Source organism: Danio rerio, chromosome 2, assembly GCF_049306965.1.
Source record: "Danio rerio strain Tuebingen ecotype United States chromosome 2, GRCz12tu, whole genome shotgun sequence".
Taxonomy (NCBI): domain Eukaryota; kingdom Metazoa; phylum Chordata; class Actinopteri; order Cypriniformes; family Danionidae; genus Danio; species Danio rerio.
The window spans coordinates 35,584,569-35,604,909 of record NC_133177.1 but is presented as its reverse complement, the minus strand read 5'-3'; the positions used below and the strand labels follow the sequence as shown (position 1 = coordinate 35,604,909).

Here is a 20,341-nt window from a genome sequence, read left to right as displayed (position 1 = left end):
ATCTGCAGCATCAAAGGTTCTAGTGGCACAAGAACCTAATGGTCATTCTGAAAAAGCTCCAGTGGCTTGTTTTATTTTCTGTCTTTTTGATTGAAAGAATTGGTAATATAAAGAGTGTAAAGTCCCTGGATTAATGTGTAGTTAAGTTAAAGGCACTAAATCAAATGAAAGTCCGCAGTCAAGGCTGATGACAAACATTTTGACTTGAGTCCAAATCAAACACTAATGTTTAATCAACCTTTCACTTGTACTTTGACTTGATTTTTGATGTTTGCCGTTTTCTGCTTTCAGGTTTTTTCTCTAACCAACTGAAATCACTTATTACAAAATCAAGCACATATGTATATATGCAGTAAGTGAAATGTATATAACAGTAAGTGAAAATTATTTGGAATGAAATACTTTTTCCTTTTTTTTACACTTACATTTTTTTTGCTTAAGGTTTAACCTAAATGTGTTTGAATGGGTTGATTAATCTGAGTTGCTGTAAACACTTTTTTATTTATATATTTGTGTAAATATACACTGATATTCTTCACTCTTCATATTTATTCTTTAAAATGTCCAAATGGTCATTTCATAATGTTAATGGATAAATAGTGTTATTGTCTCTCAATAAAGCACTCATTCTGAACTAGCTGAGAAGTCATTAGCTATTCTAGTATTCTAGCACAATACCAGCCTATTGCTGCAAACAGTGTCTACTTTGACCCTCTGTCAACACTCATTGGCTTGAGTTGTTGGCAAATGCAAACAAGTCTTTTTTGTTTAGAAAGGCAAAATATATGTTGTGATTTTTTTTTGTGTGAAAAAATCATATATCCCGTGTCACAAAAACAGCCTTCTTTCATCTGAGAAATATTGCTAAGTTACAAAGTATGCTATCCATCTCAGATGCAGAAAAGCAAGGCTCAAGGTTGAAAGTGATGTGCAACCAAAATTTCACAAGGCACACCCTGTACCATATTCAGTACGCCCAAAAGTGGAGGTGGAGCTAAAGCGGCTAAATAACCAAGGAATCCTGCCTAAAGTAAACTGGACTGACTGGGCTACACCTATAGTTCCAATTGTCAAGAAGAATGGTGATGTATTAGCAGCGACTTCAAAGTCACAATTAATCCAGTCTTACAGGCAGAACGGTACCCATTGCCTCTGATTGATGACATCTTTGCGTCACTGTCAGATGGGCAGTGTTTTTCAAAAATTGTTTTTGCAGATGGAGATGGAAGAATCTTCTAAAAAGTACCTGCAATATACACGCATAAAGGTCTCTTTTACTAAAACAGACTTGTATTTGGGGTCTCATCAGCACCAGCTGTGTGGCAAAGAGCCATGGATCAAGTCTTGTAGGGTGTCGCTGGCACACAGTGCTATTTAGATGACATTATAGTCACGGGCCATGACAATAAAACCCATCTGGCAAACTTGAATGCTGTTCTTGAAAGACTGGCTAAGTATGGTCTGAGGGCAAATATGAGCAAATGTGAATTTTTCAAAGATTCAATTGAGTACTGTGGACACTGGATTGACAAGGCAGGCCTTCACAGGCCTTCAGACAAAATCAATGCCGTACTTAATGCACCAAGTCCAGAAAACATGAACCAGCTTTGTTCGTTTCTCGGACTGGTGAATTAATATAATAGATTTTTACTAAATCTCTCCACAGTTATACATCCATTAGATGCTTTGCTTCAAAAGTCAGGTAAATGGGTGTGGTCGAAGGACTGTGACAAGGCGTTCAAGATAGCTAAGCAACTGATCATGTCAGAGACTGTTAACACATTATGACCCCAGTCTTTTTTTTAGGTGGTCATGACTATTCGATTGAGTTCAAGGGCACTAAGCACCATGGAAACGCAAACGAACTGTCGCACCTTCCTCAGGAGAATGCAGATGAGGTTACAGATGAAACTGACATGTTTCACATGGTTCAAATGGAATCTTTACCAGTCACAAGTGCTCAAATTCAAAATGAGACTCGTTGAGACCCTGTACTGTGCAAGGTGTTTGAGCTGACCATGAAAGGATGGCCAGCTAAAGGGGATCCTCAACTGTTGGACTAATCACATCGTCGTGAACAGCTTTCTGTAACAAATTGTTTCTGATGTGTCGTGGGGTACTCGAGTGATAGTGCCACTTAAGCTACAAGCCAAAGTACTCACTGCCCTACATGAAAGACATTTAGGTGTTGTTAAAATGAAAAGCCTGACTAGGAGCTATGTTTGGTGGCCAGGGCTAGATTGCCAAATTGAAGATCTTGCTAAGGCATGCTCTGGGTGCCAACAGATTCAGCGACAGCCAAAGGCTGCACCTTTACATGTGTGGAAATTTCTACCAGCCCCTGGCAGCAAGTGCACATTGACTATGCAGGACCCATATTCTTGACAAAATGCTTCTGATGGTAGTGGATGCATGTTCAAAATGGTCAGAGGTATTTCCCATCAAAAATGCAACATCCAATGACTGTAGAACTACTTTGCACATTGTTCCCCTGCACTGGCTTGCCAGATCAGTTAGTCAGTGATAATGGTACACAGATTACTTCAGAGGAATTCCAGTCATTTGTCAAAAGCAATGGAATAAGGCACACAACATCTGTTTCTTACCATCGTACTACGAACGGTTTAGCGGAACGCTTTGTTCAGTGCCTAAAAGTCACTAAAGGCCATGGGAAAGGAAAAAGTGTCTCTACAAGAAAAGATTGCAATGCTGGCCTATAGAAATGCTGCACATGCGACTACAGGTAAATCTCCATCCACACTTTTTTTTATAAGCAGAAATCTTCGTACGTGCTTAGACTTACTTAAGCCTGATCTAAGCAGACATGTGCAAGCCGAACAGTGTCAGAAAAGCCCAAAACAATCAGTACTCAGGAATTTACATGTTGGACAAAATGTACTGGCTAGAGACTACAGACAAACACATCAAAAGTGGCAACCAGGCAAGATATTGTCCAAGACTAGGCCCCTTACTTACACTGTACAAATTGGTGCCAACATGGTTTGGTGCAGACACATTGACCAGCTTTTAAATGCAACAGCCTCACAGGCTGATTCTTCTCCAAATGTCACAGATAATATGGACACTTCCCAATGCCTTAATGAGTATGCACTCATAACACCTGAGTTTCCCTCTACAGCCACTGGCGTAACAGAATCAGAAACTGTTCAGTTGTCCAGTGCTCATTCCTTATTTCAAAACGCAACGTCTCAAGCGAAACGTTATCCTGAGCATGTTCACAAACCCCCTGACAGACTGAACTTGTAGTTATTCATATATACATATCTAGTATGATAACTAGCTGAAATAACTGTTACAACTATTTGCATAGTTAAATAAGTTCTGTATTGATATGTTATGAATGCCTGTGTTCTTACTGGTAAATACAATAGAATGCAGCTTGAAGTGGATGCATTAAGTTAGTAACAAATTGATTGTTCTGCAATGACGCACTCTAGTGGTGTGTGTGTGTGTGTGTGTGTGTGTGTGTGTGTGTGTGTGTGTGTGTGTGTGTGTGTGTGTGTGTGTGTGTGTGTATGTGTATGTAAGGTGTGTCCGCGGGCCATCAGTTTGGTGGCGGCCCGCGAGGCTTTTTATAAATATTAATAGAATCTGTCCCACTATACAAAAATGAACATAATTCAATAAATAACCACCCGGTGTTGCTATTACATGCCTTCAATTAAGCAGCAGTTCCTGTTATGATCTGTCTGTCTGTCTGTCTGTCTGTCTGTCTGTCTGTCTGTCTGTCTGTCTGTCTGTCTGTCTATCTATCTATCTATCTATCTATCTATCTATCTATCTATATATATATATATATATATATATATATATATATATATATATATATATATATATATATATATATCCATATATTTAAACACACAGTTGAAGTCTGAATTATTAGTCCCTCGTTGATTAATTTCTTCTTTTTTAAATATTTCCCAAATGATGTTTAACAGAGCAAAGACATTTTCACAGTATGTCTGATAATTTTTTTTCTTCTGGAGAAAGATTTATTTGTTTTATTTCGGCTAGAATAAAAGCAGTTTTTAAATTTTTTATGAACCATTTTAAGGTCAAAATTATTAGCCCATTAAGTCTTCAGAACAAACCATTGTTATAAAATAACTTGCTTAATTACCTTAACTTGACAAATAAATATTTTTATTTGTTAAAATTTATTTGAATTTGTTTCCAACTCCAAATTTTATCTGACTCCAATTTATAAAATATTTAATTTAGATCCCCCCCAATTCAAGGCAAGGCAAAGCAAGGCAAGTTTATTTATATAGCACATTTCATACACAGTGGCAATTCAAAGTGCTTTACATAAACAGGAATGAAAAAAGACAAGTTTAGGACATAAAATGCAGACAATAAAAATGATTAAAACAGATAAAAACAATTTAAAATGTGTTAAAATAGGTTATAAAAGAATGAAAAAGAAAACGAAAAAAACATAATAGTGCAATCTGTCGGACGTAGCACAGTGCTCATACAGTAAAGGCACAGCTAAACAGATGTGTTGGAGCACATCTGATCATTTCTGGAAGCTGATTCCAGCAGCGAGGGGCGTAGTGGCTGAAGGCAGATTCACCCTGCTTTGACTGAACTCTTGGAATTTCTAGTTTATTTGATCCTAAAGATCTGAGTGATCTGTTGGGTTTGTATTCAGTGAGCATATCTGTAATGTATTGAGGTCCTAGGCCATTTAGTCACTTATAGAACAGTAAAAATACTTTAGAATCTATTCTGAATGTAACTGGGAACCAGTGTAGAGACCTGAGGACAGGTGTGATCTGCTCTGATTTGCTGCTTCTGGTCAGAATTCTGGCTGCAGCGTTCTGGATGAGCTGCAAGTGTCTGACTGTCTTTTTGGGAAGGCCAGTGAGGAGTCCATTACAGTAATCCACCCTGCTGCTGATAATAGCATGAACAAGTTTCTCTAAGTCTTCACTGGAAACAAAGCATTTAATTCTTGCAATATTTTTTAGATGATAGTATGCTGATTTACTAACTGCTTTGACATGACTGTTGAAACTCAGATCTGACTCCAGAGTCACACCAAGATTCTTGACCTTATTTTTTGTTGTTTGACCCTTAAAGCCAAGGTACGCATTCACCTTGAGAACATCATCTCTGTTCCCAAACGCAATCACTTCAGTTTTCTCTTTGTTTAACTGAAGAAAATTTTGGCACATCCAATTGTTAATTTCATCAATGCATTGGTAGTGGGTGTCTATGGGGCTGTAGTCATTAGGCAGTAAGGCTAGGTAGATCTGAGTGTCATCAGCATAGCTGTGGTAGGAGATTTGGTTCTTTCTCATTATTTGGCTCAGGGGGAACATATAAAGGTTGAACAGGAGAGGTGCCAGAATCGAGCCTTGTGGGACTCCACATGTCATGGGTGTCCACCTTGACCTATGGTCACCTATACTGACATGGTAACCTCTACCTTCAAGGTAAGATCTGAACCATTTGAGGACTGTCCCAGACAGCCCAACCCAGTTTTCCAGCCTATCTAGAAGTATGCTGTGATCGACAGTGTCAAATGCGGCACTGAGATCGAGCAATACCAGCACTGTTATTTTACCTGAATCTGTATTTAGGCGGATATCATTGATTATCTTTATAAGGGCGCTCTCTGTACTGTGATGTGCTCTGAACCCAGATTGAAAATTTTCTAAACACCCCTTTAAGTTTAAGAACTTGTTGACCTGGTTAAAAACAACTTTTTCAATGATTTTGCCAATGAAAGGGAGATTTGAGATTGGCCTGTAATTGCTCAATAGTTTGTTATTCAGGTTGCTCTTCTTCAAGAGGGGTTAAACAACTGCAGTTTTAAGTGAGTTTGGAAAAATACCTGAGAGAAGTGAATCATTTACCACTTTTAGAAGATCCATTTCTAAACAGGTAAACACCGTTTTGAAGAATGATGTGGGGAGCGTGTCAAGACTGCAGGTTGATGTTTTCATAATTTGCACGATCTCTTTTTACCGATTTTACCGTTAATTGCCATGAAATCAGACATAATGTCTGATTTCTTAAGTTGTGGTTGAGCTTGTTTGACATTGGCACAACTTGGCTGATTGGATGAGCTGATTGCCTTTCTGATATTATTGATCTTATCAGTAAAGAAATGAGCAAACTCATTACATTTGCTTTCAGAGAGTAGCTCACTGGGAATCTGATTGGGGGGTTTGTGAGTCTCTCTACTGTTGCAAAGAGTGTGCGAGCATTATTTACATTGTTGTTTATAAGGCTTGAAAAGAAAGTCTGTCTAGCAGTTTTTAGTTCCACATTAAAAGCATGAAGACTGTCTTTATAGATATTATAATGGACTACTAGTTTCGTCTTTCTCCACATTCGCTCAGCTTTTCTGCATTGTCTTTTCATCATTTGGACTACTCTTGAGTTTCTCCAAGGGACTCTCTCTTTGCCAGTTCTCTTCCTGAGTTTAAAAGGAGCAAGGTCATTTATGACATTCTGAATTTTAGAATCAAACAAGTCAAGGAGAGAATCAACAGAATCTGCAGATATACTTGGTGCCAGCGATATGGCCTTCATAAACTGCTCACTGGTGTTCTCATTTATGCACCTCTTTCTGACAGAGACAGATCTTTCTTTAATAGCTGGAGTGATCAATATATCAAAGAAAATACAGAAATGATCAGATAGTGCCACATCCTTAACAACAGTCGATGAAATGTGTAAACCCTTAGTTATAAGTAGATCAAGAGTGTGTCCACGATTGTGTTTGGGTCCTTGAACATGCTGAGTCAGATCAAAAGTGTTAAAAACAGTCATCAGTTCTTTTACAGCATTGATTTCTGGATTATTAATGTGAATATTAAAATCCCCAGCAATACTAAAATAATCAAATTCAGATGTTACTATTGATAATTCAAGCTGATTACCTTAGGTTGTGATTTGGTCTAATTTAGATCAATTAACGTAATAAATCCTTATTTTCAGTTAAAGGTTCATCATTTACCTGAAGTCACTTAGAGTCAGTATGCAGGCCAGTTCTATCTGCTAACGGACACAACCTCGCCTGCTCTGGTTCTTAGATAGAGGATATAACTGTAAACTAACTTTAATATTAGGCCGCCCCATGCTTGCTCAAGTATAAAGAAAGTTTGATTAAGCCACTAGATTATATTATACTAAGTCAGTGATTGTCAGAAATCCTGTTGATTCAACCAATGCTGTGCCTATGCTCCATCCATTGAGTTTGAATGTATGACTAATCCTGGTTGTGCTGTGGAAACATCAGCTAAAACAATCTACTAGATTTAAATGATTTCAGGAGATGGGAGGGGGGACAAGCGTGCTTTGGCCTGGTTCAAGGCAACTGTACATAGTGTTAGTACGGCCTTATACACTGCAACGTGGTATCCTGGCTACAGAATGCCACAGACACTTCTCCACATTACCCTTAAATACTCAAATCACTATAAATTCTAGACAAAAAAAGGTTCACCAAAAACCTTTTCTTGTCATGAGCCGATGTGAAGACCATTTTTTATGGAGTGGAGCATCTGGCAAAGATCTTATTAAAGTCAAAACCCAAATTGACTGATGTTAGGGAGATTTCCAAAATATTACAGTGAAATTAGGACCACCGTACCAATCACACAGAGACATTTAAAATGACACCAAACATTAATATAGAGCCACAACATACACCATAATAAAAACTTGGACATTCTGTGTGGAATGTGACTGAGATGCTCTGGTGGAGAAGGTAAAGTCCAGGGCAAAGAGGGGGTTCAGGATGCATGATAGAGACAACCTGAACAACTGGTTTCCTATAGCTGATCTTTTTCTCAGATTGAAAAGTTTATTGCTTTAGTGCCTGACCATTCTCGTGTGGAGTTCCATAACAGTTCTCAGGGTTTAATATTACTGAAAGATATAGCCATCCTTACATATCCTTAAAACTAATAACTGAATCTAAATTTTCTTTTTTTTATTTCATTGGACCTTTAAAAATGTAATATTATGTTAAGGGTCCAGTGAAGTTAAAATAACTTTTGAAGATGTTAGTATCAGTATCGTTAATTTTTAGTTCACTTGTGACATACTCACACCTGCAGTTTTCTATGATGAACGTCCAGTGTTCACCAGCCTTTGGCGCCTAGACTACGGCTACACAAAGGAAGTTTGGCCAGAGGAAAATGGTCGTGCCCAACTGAGCCTGGTTTCTCTCAAAGTTTTTTTTCCCTTCACTTCGTCAATTGGTGAAGTGTGTTCCTTGCCTCTGTCACCACTGGCTTGCTTGGATTGGGACTTGTGGAGCTGCACATCGATGGATTTGCTCTTCAGTGTTTGGACTTTCATCAGTGTAAATTAAACCACACTGAACTGAACTAAACTGAAATTTAACTTTGACAACTGGACTGACACTGTTACAATTGACTAGAAGTTATATGGAAATAACATGAATTTAATTTAATTGAATTAGGATATCTATAAGCTAGTGTGCTAACAGTGACAAAATTCACATTCGGGAACTGATATTAACATGTCAAGCTGATAGTTTGTCACTTCTGCCTATAAACGGATCAACAGTTTTATTCACGTCACCTCATACTTAAATATCTCATCAAATCTTGACCAATCAAATGCTCTCTAGTATCTGACATGCCCCGCCCCCTTCAAGATGCTTCTCATTTGTGCTCAACCACTCTTTTTTTATTATGTAAAAAAGAACAATTACAAAGACACAAAATGAACAAAGACAATAGAGTTACATAAATAAATCCCAACAAATTATACAAGTTTAAATGATTTACACCATGCGTCTCAAACTCAATTCCTGGAGCTCTGCACACTTTTGCTCCAACCCTAATCAAACACAGCTGATCCAAATAATCAAGGTGTTTAAAAGAGTCTGATCACCTTGATTATTTAGATCAGCTGTGTTTGAGCAAAAGAGTGGTTGAGCACAAATGAGAAGCATCTTGAAGGGGGCAGGCCCTCCAGGAATTGAGTTTGAGACCCATGATTAACGCCAAGAAAGAGTTTTACATGTCAAAATATTATTTAAGTCTTTTAAGGAGTTCACATATAAATTAAAATACTTTGAAAATAAAAAAGTAAGGGTGTTTCTTTGAAAATGTACATTTATGGATGTAAAATTTAGCTAGAAAAAGCATTAAGTTGCAGATCTATGATAAAACTGAATAGCTGATTTTTAAAGGGGAGGAACTACACTTTGTTCCTACCTCCCTTTGTGTTTTGGTTGAGCTTACCACAAACATCAAATTTAAATGCACATTTTAAAGCATGAGGCACTAACAAAACTGCATAACTGATACTGTTGGTTTTTTAAAAAGGTAACTTGGTTGTAGAATGCAGTAGCCGTATAAATGAAACCTGATAATCTTCACAAAACTAATCATATTCAGGCAGTTCCTCTGCTTACAAAGTAATCCAATCATGCCTGTTGTGAAAGTTTTTCTCTTTTAAATTTCCATGGCATTTCATAAGCTGAAGGACATTTTCAAATGTTCATTGCCAATCTTAGTCAATCATAATCGTTTGTTTTGGGGCTTTTTTGAGTTTCCACAACCAGCGCAGAGCCATGTCGATCGGAGCCTCCCCCAGATCCCTATTGTGAAAACGAACAAGCAGCGAATAGGTTTTGACGTCACTGCTGCTGCCCTCTATAATAAGATGAGGCAAACAAACAAGAGCAGTTACTATTCAAGATGAGAGGATTTCTGATACTGCTCAGCGTTCTGCTGGTGCTGAAGGGAAACGAGGCTTATGAGCAACTAAACCAACATGAACGAAGAATTGTTGACAAGGCTATAAAACAAGCCAATGAGGAACTTGGAAAACAGCAACACCTTGATTATTCTTCCATTTTACAAGCTGTAAGTTTATTACAAATTTATTTCAAATGTTAATTAAGCCTTTATTATTTTATTTTTGCTTGTCTGCTTTGATTTTTTTGTTTTTTTCTGATGGTGGAGCTTAAAGTGCTCCAATAAAAAACGTCTCTTACATTTAGCATTGTGTTCTTTGAGCTATGATTGCATCTTTTTTATGCGACAGAATAATAGAATAGGCATGCTGCATGTTTTATTAAAACCCACCTCATGTGAGAAGAAAACTGAAGTAGTTCATCAGGGAGACTGTGAAATCCGTGAAAAGGCTAAGGTGTGTATTTCTTCATTGCCTAAATGCATAGGTGTCACTGTTAAACATGCTCAGTAAATAAATAATCAATAAAGATTTACCGCTGATCTTCAATATTTTTTACAGCCTCAGGTGTCTTGTGTTGCCTGTCATGAAGAAATGAATTGTTTCCTTCTCAGAGAGCATGAAAAGGTATCCTACATCAGTGGTTCCCAACCTTTTTTCGCCTTTCCCCTGGAATATATTGCAAGGCCCCCATCCACGTTTAATGATATTATCACTCACATAAGTTTGCCGTAATGATGACAACATTTTTTGGTTTTCGAACAAACAGAATGTTTACTATATTTAAATGTGTTTATGCACAAATACTAGCCTAATGTAAAATATAAAAGCAAAACATCAGTAGGCCATTTATAAATTAAAAATATTAGCCTTTAAATTATTTTAAAGCCCTATTAAAAATTCAATAAATAAAAAATATGTATAAAGGGGAAAAAATAATATAGGCTATTACGATTTAATACTTGTGTGTTATTTATTATGCTCTATCAAATATTGTGAGGATTAGTGCGAGGCAAATAAGTGAGACTTTTTGTGGACGGACTACAAATTTGTTAATTTTTGCAGTGGTCCTCAACCTTTTTATCAATCGGGCAAAGCTTGACAATTTTACCGCGGACGGGAGGGGGGTGTTTCAGTGTTTCGTAGGTTGTAGGCGACCATCAATCGTTTTCTCAGAAGATGACAAGCTGACAAAACATTGCTGCAGCTCTGACACGAGTTTTATTTATGGAGAAAATACAAAGCACTGCAGTGTTTGGATGCTCTGTGTTTGTTAGAGAAAATTAGTCTTACCAAAATGTGAATATTCCAAACAGGCTGAAGCTGATCAACTAGTTCTTGTCATGTGACTCACAGACATCCCAAGTCTCCCGGAAGTTGCGGGAGTATCCCGCAAATGAATGATAATCTCCCGGAAATCCCGCCCGGTCCTTAAATACGTTGCATGCCCCTCGCCATCGCATCTCTCCCAGCTCTTTAGGTATGTCTCGCGTAACTCACCCACACCGCTCTTCAGGTACGTCGCAGGGAACTCACCCCCACTGCACTTCAGGTAGGCCAACGTCTCAAGGCTGATTTATACTTCTGCGTCAAACGCCGGCGTATGCAACGGCGCTGACGCATAGCCCTTCGATGTGGCCATTGGCGTCACTGACGTACACCTCTCAAAAAATGTAACTACACGTCGCAACAACGCGTAGCGCAAGCTCTGTGATTGGTCGGCTTGGTATCGCAGACGAGTCTGGGCAGGACCGAGAGCCGCGCGAATGGCGCAAGCAATTGTTTACAAGGGTGGAGTCCCGTTAAGGAGCTCCGGATGGAAAGTTTTGTTTTGTGTTTACCTCATAGTTAAAGTTGTTGCACGTCCGCCGGTTCCTGCCTCAAAATGAGCGAGTTTGAGCCACTTGTACATCCCAGGAGTGTTCAGGAAACGCAAAAAAGCAGCGAAGAAACTTGACACAGAGGAACATTTACACCTCACAGCCAACTAGCATTTCTGAAGTGTTAATGCAGACCAACAGAGACAGCGCGCAGAAGTATAAATGCACAGCCACGCGCGTTGCATGTGCCGTGGGTTACGCCGGTCATTTGACGCAAAAGTATAAATTAGGCTTCACGCTTCACCCTACTCGGATATGTCGCTCATTCATTATCATTTATTTTCTGACCCCCAACAAAGCTCACTGACACTCCCTTGTGGGCCAAATACCCCCCCACCCCCATTGGGATCCGATGTCCTACATCACATATCAGTATACGGATAAAGACCTGTATGCATTATGATCTTTCTTCTTGTTGTCAAGATATTCATACAGTAAAAATATTCTGTTTTTTTTTTCAGACAACAAAAAAAATAAATGATTGTTTCGGAAAGAATCTTATCACTGGAGGAGTTGTATTGAGCCAGTCAGGAAAACATGAGCAAAAAACTGGATGTCTCGGTTGCATCTGAGAAGAAAAGGATTAAAGATTTTTGCAAGTGACCATTTGATTTAAAAAAGTATTAATAACACTAATATATAACTTCTAAAACATTCCTGTTAAGCCAAGCTTCTTTCCAGGTAAACATATTTTAAAATGTATGTATGTACATCAATGACAAATACATTTCTCCTTCAATATTCTGTTTTCAGTAAGTTTCAATGTTAAAAATGGATAAAAATATGGATAAATATGGATTTTAAAATATGAAAAAATTTCCTAAAATTTCAAATAGAAAAAATAGGCCTATAATTTATGGAAAGCATATTGTAACGTTATCCCCATTTTTAAATAAATAAATAATTTTGAAAAGAACAGTCTACAATGTGATTCTGTTATTTTATTATTTTAATTTCTTTCTTGTATTGAAGAACATAATATAATAAAAAACAATACTAAAAGCATTAAAATAATTCAATTAAAACATTAACAATGCTAACACAATATGTGAAACTCCATTTACGGCTAAGAAATGTGTTATTATTGATTCATCAAATCAAAAGGTTTGATTGGAGTAATTATTATACACTTGAAAAATGTTACAGTATCTACAAAACATAAGCAGAACTTAATTATTATAAAAATTTCATTGGTTACTTAAAGTTAATTTGAGCTTATACTCTTTGAAAACATTACCCCAGCTCATAAGATATTAGTGTAAACATTTCTATTTGTTCACCCAATAAATGATTAAGAGGATCGAAACTGGTGAGACATTTTCTGTTCCGAAGGCCATAAATACTAATGTATGTATTAAAATTCACATTTTAATGGAAAAAAAAAATCACATTTTGATTAAAATTGCTGTAGTGAAGCATTAAGTACTAATTGTCAGATAAGTGACAATAAAGTCAGATATGACAAAAATAAATTTGGAAAGATACAGACCTGTCTTTATAAAGTCCCACAGTTAACAGAGCCTGTCAGAGCACAAACCATGGCATGAGTACAAGGAATTATTGGAAGACCACCACGACACAATTGTATTGAGACAAATAACTGGGGAAGAAATCTGCAGCATCAAAGGTTCCAGTGGCACAAGAACCTAATGATCATTCTAAAAAAGCTCCAGCATTTTTCTATGGAGAGAGAAGAACCTTCTAGAACACAGGTGTCGAACTCAGTGAGGGCCACAGCTCAACACAGTTTGACTTTAACCTAATTAAACACACCCAATCAAACTTATTGAGTCCTTTGGGCTTATTTGGAACCTACAGGTAAGCGTGTTGAAGCAGGTGTTATAGACGCCAGCTAGTGAAGATCAGTACACTCTTCATTAGCCTCCTTGTTCGCACAAACAACTCCCATGCAAAGAATCGCTGATTCTATCCCAGCTCTGTGAGAGAGGATGGTGTAGGACTAGTGGGTCACATTAGAGCCATGACCCGGATCAGAGTAGATTTTGTGGGGTGAGTGTAACTGAGGCCAGCTTGTAAAGTGCTGTGCAAGTAAACAAACCTTCGGTCGCGGTCTTTAGCCTGATTGTTAGAGCAACCAACTATGTAAAGAAATCGAGTGGGTGGTGTAGGACCATTTACATTGGGTTGGAACTAAACTGTGCAAGACTGCATCAGGCCTGTATGGTAGGATGACCAGATGGAAGACAATGTATTTGTTAATATTTAAATAAATTTATTTAAAAGAAAGTGTTATTTTTGTCTTTCCTGGTATTTTTAAAACAAAGGATTTTTTTAACTAACCTTTTTTTACCTATTCATTACGCTGCATTATTTGTATAAATTAAAAGAAAAATAATGAATTTAAAGTCCACATGAATTGGAGGCTGCAACCTTTTTTTCATATCGTGACTCAGTTCCTAGAGAAACATGGACGTGGCTTGTTTTTTTTTCTACTGTGAGTTGATCAGATGTAATAAAGAAGGCATTTCATTCAGAAAGATCAGAAAAGAGTTTTAGAACAGTTATTACAACGTGACAGTCTCCTCCTCCTCAATTTTTATTATTAAGTATGTTAACCACGCCCAAAAAACAGAAAGTGCATTTTCATATTTTAATAAAAATCACACAGGCAAACAAACTTATCCATGTTTTTCTTTAGCAGTTTCAGCTAAAAAGATAATTGCAATAAATAAGTTGAACTTTGATTTTATTTGGAAATTGAAAAATCACTTATACGTAAGAATGATATGGTTAATATGGAGAGTTATATGGAGAGGTCTTAAAACAATTGACTTTTATATAATTAATGTGGCTATTAAACTTAAATGGTTACAATCTTTCATTAAATTTTTCAAATATTTTTGTTAAAAAAATGATTTTGAACTGTCTCCGCATAAAACGTTCTGCTTTTTATCAACAAGTATTATATTGGAAACTGATTTTTAAATATAATTTTAGCCCACATGACATCTATTTGGAATAATAGGTGTATTTTGATTAATATAAAATCTTTGTTTTTTGATGAATGGTGGAAGAATTCCACATTATGAATGATTTAGGAAATATGTTGAGTTATGATGCTTTCTGTAGAAAATACCAAATAAGTTGTTCTCTTAAAAGATATGAGAAAATTATTAAGAAATAAACCTCTGAAAATGGTTAACCTAGTGAAGGAACAAATAAAATATTCAACTATAACTCCCAAAACAACTGATCTTAAGATAAAAAGTTTAACTTTACAGACAGAAAACAAATTTTTGAGAGATTGTCTGACACTGTTGTTTCCCAGCACATGTTAAGAGAGCTTATATATTGTCTCATTATGATAAGAAAAATGTGTTTAATATTAAAAAAAGATTTCTTTCATATCCTGTTAATCCTAAATGCAAAGGTGTGCACTTTAAATATATGAATTACGTTTATCCTGCAAAATAATTTCTACGGTTAAAATTAAGGAAGAACGGTAAGAACGGTCTTTAAACCACAGCGGTTCGAACTGTAGTTCTGCCGAGTGACTAAAAAGTGATCAGCATGATGGTAAAAAACTGTACATTTCTAGTCAAATCATTCTTCTGCAATCTTATACCAAAAATGGAAATAAGGGCAGTATTAATAGCTATAAATGTGGGAAAGCGTTGATATTATGTGATTGTATTGTATTGCTATATGGAACAATTAAGTGTTGATGTTAAATCAAAAGTAATTCACAAATACTTGAAAATGAAATGATTTAATGACAATAGTTCTCTATGGTTACAACTGAATTAATAACAAAATACTGTATAAAATGATAAAATATGAAATGATAAAACATATGGTATAAATTGTACCCAGCTTAAATGTAAAATTAAAGTTACCAGAGGTAGAAGGAGAGACATGGAGGGAGGGAGAAAGAGACAAAGAGAGCAGGCCCAAAAGCCTGATTGCAGTAGAGTCAGAGAAGATAGACTCCATAGGAGCAGAGCAGGAGAGAAGCAGGCCAGGAAAAGAGAGGGCAGGAAAAGGGGCCAGAGCTCGAGTTTACCAACTATTTTGTCTATTTCTTGACCATGTGACTAAAGCCATTCAAGACATTCAAACTGACCAATCAACATGTGATCACACCATAAAACCCCCAAAGTCCACACAACAGGCCCTGATCTTATCAATATCTGGCTTTGTCAGTATGGACCTTCTTGAGTCAAAAAGCATGTTTTGTCATATAAACAAATGCATATGATAATTTAGCCTCTTACAGTGGTACAAACATTTTGGGACAAAGTATGTGTTTGGATACTACAGAAAATATCTGTAAGATTTATCTTCTCATGGGAAATTATTAAGTTTGGCCTAAAACTTAAGGAAAAAAAGATATCTTATATAATGAATAATTTGTTGATATTATTAAAATTTTATTTTCATAAATGTACATTTTTCAAAATTCCCCCAAGACGTGGTGTTTAAAGAGCCATGAACCCCCTCTTTCGGTTCAAATCTACCTTTGAATTCTTTCAAAAATGCTCCGAGATGGGCGTGGAGCTCTGAGGGCAGAGGGAGGAGTGGTGATGACAGGCAGAGCAGGGGAAAAAGAGGGGAGGAACAAATGTTGTCAGTTGGCTCACAAAATAAGACACAAACCATGTGGAGAGTGTTAGAAAATAGGAATACTTTTTTTAAATTATTTTTTTCTCTTTATCTTTTAATCAAACAGTTATTTGTATAGGTCATGTAAGGGTCATATATTAACTGAACTTCTGTTGTGTGTAGGATGCTGTGCATAATTAGCATTTTTGCAGAAGTAGATGAATGCTGGTACAAAATTAAATTTAGCCCAGCAGAAACTTCCTGTCTGAAGAAAGCTGTTAAAACTAAACACAGAGCACAGAAAATTTTATGCTTTTATTGTTGTGCAGAGAATTTATAGAAAAAGAGGACTTATGTCTGGGGTGCGGCCAATGGAGGACTGGACAATGATTGACAAATGACGAATTTCCCTAAACTCCACCTGTTAATATCAGCTGCCTATATAAGTTGAAGTCAAAAAATAATGTTGTTGCGCACCTCCTTAATTTAACTATTGCATTGCATTGAGGATAACAGAATTCTGTGAATCGAATTATTCATTTGTATCCAATAAATTGTTAAGATGTTTGACATTGAAGAAAAACCTCTCCTGACCTTTTTTCTTGAACACGTAGGGAATTGCTGAATATTCCAACAAGAGCCATGATTTTATAGTTTACAATGTTAAAATGCAAAGAAATAAACAGCAAGTAATTTAATGACCTGCTACATATGTTATTCGTAATTTCATATACACATAACCACAATTATTATTTTTTTAATTAAGATAATCATGTTTATAAAAACACTATAGATGAGGAGGACTTCTCCTGAATCCCCGGGGTCTGAATGCAGAGCAGTGGATAGCAGAGCAGCAGTCTCTTGCCCTGTCTACCATTACATATTCAACCATTAACACTGCTCGTAATCTGGAAGATTTTAAGCATAGGCGAACCCAGCAGCACGAATATAGGCGATATGTCTGAATGGTAACAAACTCAACTGACAAAAGACTAAGTCCGTCATTCTCCAATTCTCATACAGCTCTCCTGACAAAAAAATGCTTGCTGCAAATCAACAGCTTTGCTGTATCGGCACTGACAGCTGATCCTGTGAATCTTAGAAACAAACACAAACGCGGTCTCATGCAGTCGCCTCACAGTTTGAAAGGTCTGCTTTGCCTTCGGAAAGCACGTGCTCTCATGAATAATTAAGAAGCAGGGTCTTCTCATAGGATAAGACAACTCCCCTATGAATAATAATGAGAAACCATTGTGTCATCACTTGACTAGCGGATGAGCATCACGTCACTGATTTTGATTTGTCAATAATTTTAAACTCGAAAGATGAAATTAGCAGACAAAAAATCTAAATTATCCACTTTTCCCCACAATTAAAGCTGACAAGGACTAATGTTGTCTTAATGAAAAAACTGTACAAAAGCACACACATCTCTCTTAATTGGGTGCTCAGCCAAAACCGCAAAAAGTGCAAATTAAATGTAAATCAAAGGCGGCAAAACCAAGGCTCCAAAAATACAAATTTATTAAATTAAAAAGGCTGACTCAGCGTGTAACGTTTCGAGCCGCCGGCTCTTCATCAGACAATAGGTGCGTTCGACTTCATGCAGCGCTGCGCAGATCGATCGAAATCTGTCTTTAAGCGGTGCATTCTGGTTAGAAATCTTGTCCGGATTGATGCTGCGCCGACGCCACGTGACTGTCACATGTGGCATCAAAGTACCGCGACAGCGCTCCGAGATCAGACGGCAAACTCAGACCGTGCAGCTTCTGAAGAGCGACTGCAGGAGTTCTGATGACGACACCGATATTACATGATTGGCCGAGTTCACCACATGACAACAAACACGTGTATTTCGGGTTTATAATTGGACAAATTCCGATTCAAAAGTTTCAAAACAAACAATTCACTTTTCACACCCTCTCTATCCTGTACACATCTTGCTAATTAAAAGACTACAAATATATTTACTGCAGTAATCATCTTTTGTTAAATAATCTGGTTATAGAGGTTAACTTGTTTGCACAGGTTTATTTTTAACTTTTTTATACAGACTATTTACTGCATTCATGAACGATTTAAATGATATATTTTAGTGTATATTTTAGTGAATAACCTAAATATGAACTCAAATAAGTCTTACAGACTTGAAATAAGAAAATCATCATCATTGATCCTGCCACCCTAAAGCTCTCTTAACAAATTAAAGTAAAGAACTATTTTATTAAATAATTATAAAATGGTTTTATTATTATAATATAATATATATTTTATTTCCTGTCTAACGTTAGCAGTTTAAAGGCTACCTGCTCTTTCTGGGAAACTTCTACATAGCTCACTTATTTTACCTTTTGTTCTTTTCAACACAATCTTTTTGGATTAAAATGCTTTTTTTGAAAATTCATTCATTATCCAAAATAATGTCATTTATTAAGACCTAATCAAAACACCTTGTTTTGCTTTTTACATTGGAAATTTTTATATCTATAAATGTACATATATGTAAACCCTTTTTAGCATATTCAAACAAGAAGTATTAGCCCAAAGATTGATGTTTAACTCCTAGAATTTATGCTTATTGCTTTGTATTTAATAGACCTGTTCGTTTTTATGTTTATATTAACCTCTCATTTCCTCTTATTTCTCTCATGCATTTGTTATAGGCTATTTTATTCATAATTCTCTCTTATTGTTTAAAAAGGAACTACAGTTTGTAGAAACTGTATTCTGTTTTATTTGTAAATGTTTTGTTGTTATAAATATAACAAAAAAATATGATGACGCCATGTTATCGGTCATCATGACTGCAGCAACTTTGAGTCCCGAAGTGTCCAGCTGTCCGTCTTGACGGCTCCGTTTTCAACTCCGCCCCCGCCTGCGCTCGGCTAATCTCGTTGATCACCGGCTGCAGCTGAGCTTCATGTCGAACGCACCTAATGTTTATCACAATCAGGTGCTTGTTTTTATACACTTCCGGATCACATGATCTCCTCTCGCATATATGCCAACATATACATACATGCATATGTATACATACACAGTCGTTCATATATACATACATACACATGAATACGTATACACATTCACATATAGTCTATAGCTTTGATATTATAAATCAAATTACAAAAAATATATATAAATACATAAATAAACTATAATATTGCATCACAAAATATAGTTTATTTATGTATTTATATATATTTTTTGTAATTTGATATTACAAAAAAAATATATATATATATATACATATATATAGGCCTATATATGATACACCAGACTATACAACAAAATATATACAACAAAATATAGCCAAAAAACCTTTAAACCAAACCCCTACTTCAACCTTCATTCATTCATTCATCATTTATTCATTACTGTCTTTTCGGCTTAATCTCTTTATTAGTCGGGGCTACCACAGCGGAATAAACCGCCAACTCATCCCACACACTTCCCCGCAGCGGACGCCCCTCCAGCCAACACGTTCTCACTCCCAACTCGTCATATACTGACGCTTGGTCAGGAACCCTCGGCGTAAGTTATTGACGCACAGGGTACCCCTTTAGCGTCATATTTAGACGTGCAGGGATTCCCTATAGAATCTGTGCCTGAGCCTGAGGCGTCATAGGGAGACGCTGGAGGCTCGTATAATTACCAATAGATGTCAACGCAATTTTTAAAACCTGATTTACGCCTATTATCTTAGTTTTCTTATTTTAAAAATATGTAATTTTTATTTTGTTCACGAAAAGCGTCTGTAAACTGGGTCGAAACTACTGTATGAATAAACTTCGGTCCACGTGACATCCCTTCACGGTGAGTTTAACGCCGCTCTGCTATTGGTCAAATTGCATCAGCGGTGAGTCAACATTAAATATTACGTTAATGCTGCATAATGTATTTTTATTGGAGATTAGTTGGTGTTTATAAATATGTTATCATTTACTTTATATTTAATGAGTGAAAATAGATTCGGTTGTCCAGTTTAGGGTAACTATGTCTAATAAAACTTTGATTCATTCATATTATTTATTTTTTTTTTACTTTAAAAAATATTACATTTCAAGTACTAAGTTTAAAAATGTTTTCGGCTGATCTTTTTCATTTTAAATTATTTATTGAAGTTGGGGTCATTGTATGTGGCGATCTATTTTTTACAGTCTATGCTCGCTATCCCAAGGTTC

General features: G+C 36.4%; 1 protein-coding gene across 1 annotated transcript; it reads left to right on the top strand.

Moving 5' to 3' along the window:
• Window positions 1-9,627: 9,627 nt before the first annotated feature.
• On the top strand, window positions 9,628-12,557 carry si:dkeyp-73d8.6. The gene is made up of 4 exons (NM_001130644.3): window positions 9,628-9,887; window positions 10,069-10,173; window positions 10,279-10,344; window positions 12,059-12,557. Exons 1-4 carry the CDS (start codon window positions 9,720-9,722, stop codon window positions 12,167-12,169), a joined length of 450 nt encoding a protein of 149 aa, NP_001124116.1. The 5' UTR covers window positions 9,628-9,719; the 3' UTR covers window positions 12,170-12,557.
• The last annotated feature ends 7,784 nt before the right edge of the window (window positions 12,558-20,341 follow it).

Bases quoted from the DNA above. Each gene is read 5' to 3' on its own strand.
- si:dkeyp-73d8.6 (NM_001130644.3), top strand. From the start codon at position 9,720: ATGAGAGGATTTCTGATACTGCTCAGCGTTCTGCTGGTGCTGAAGGGA. The intron at 9,888-10,068 runs GTAAGTTTATTA...TTTATGCGACAG, and splicing joins ATTCTTCCATTTTACAAGCT to AATAATAGAATAGGCATGCT. The intron at 10,174-10,278 runs GTGTGTATTTCT...TATTTTTTACAG, and splicing joins AAATCCGTGAAAAGGCTAAG to CCTCAGGTGTCTTGTGTTGC.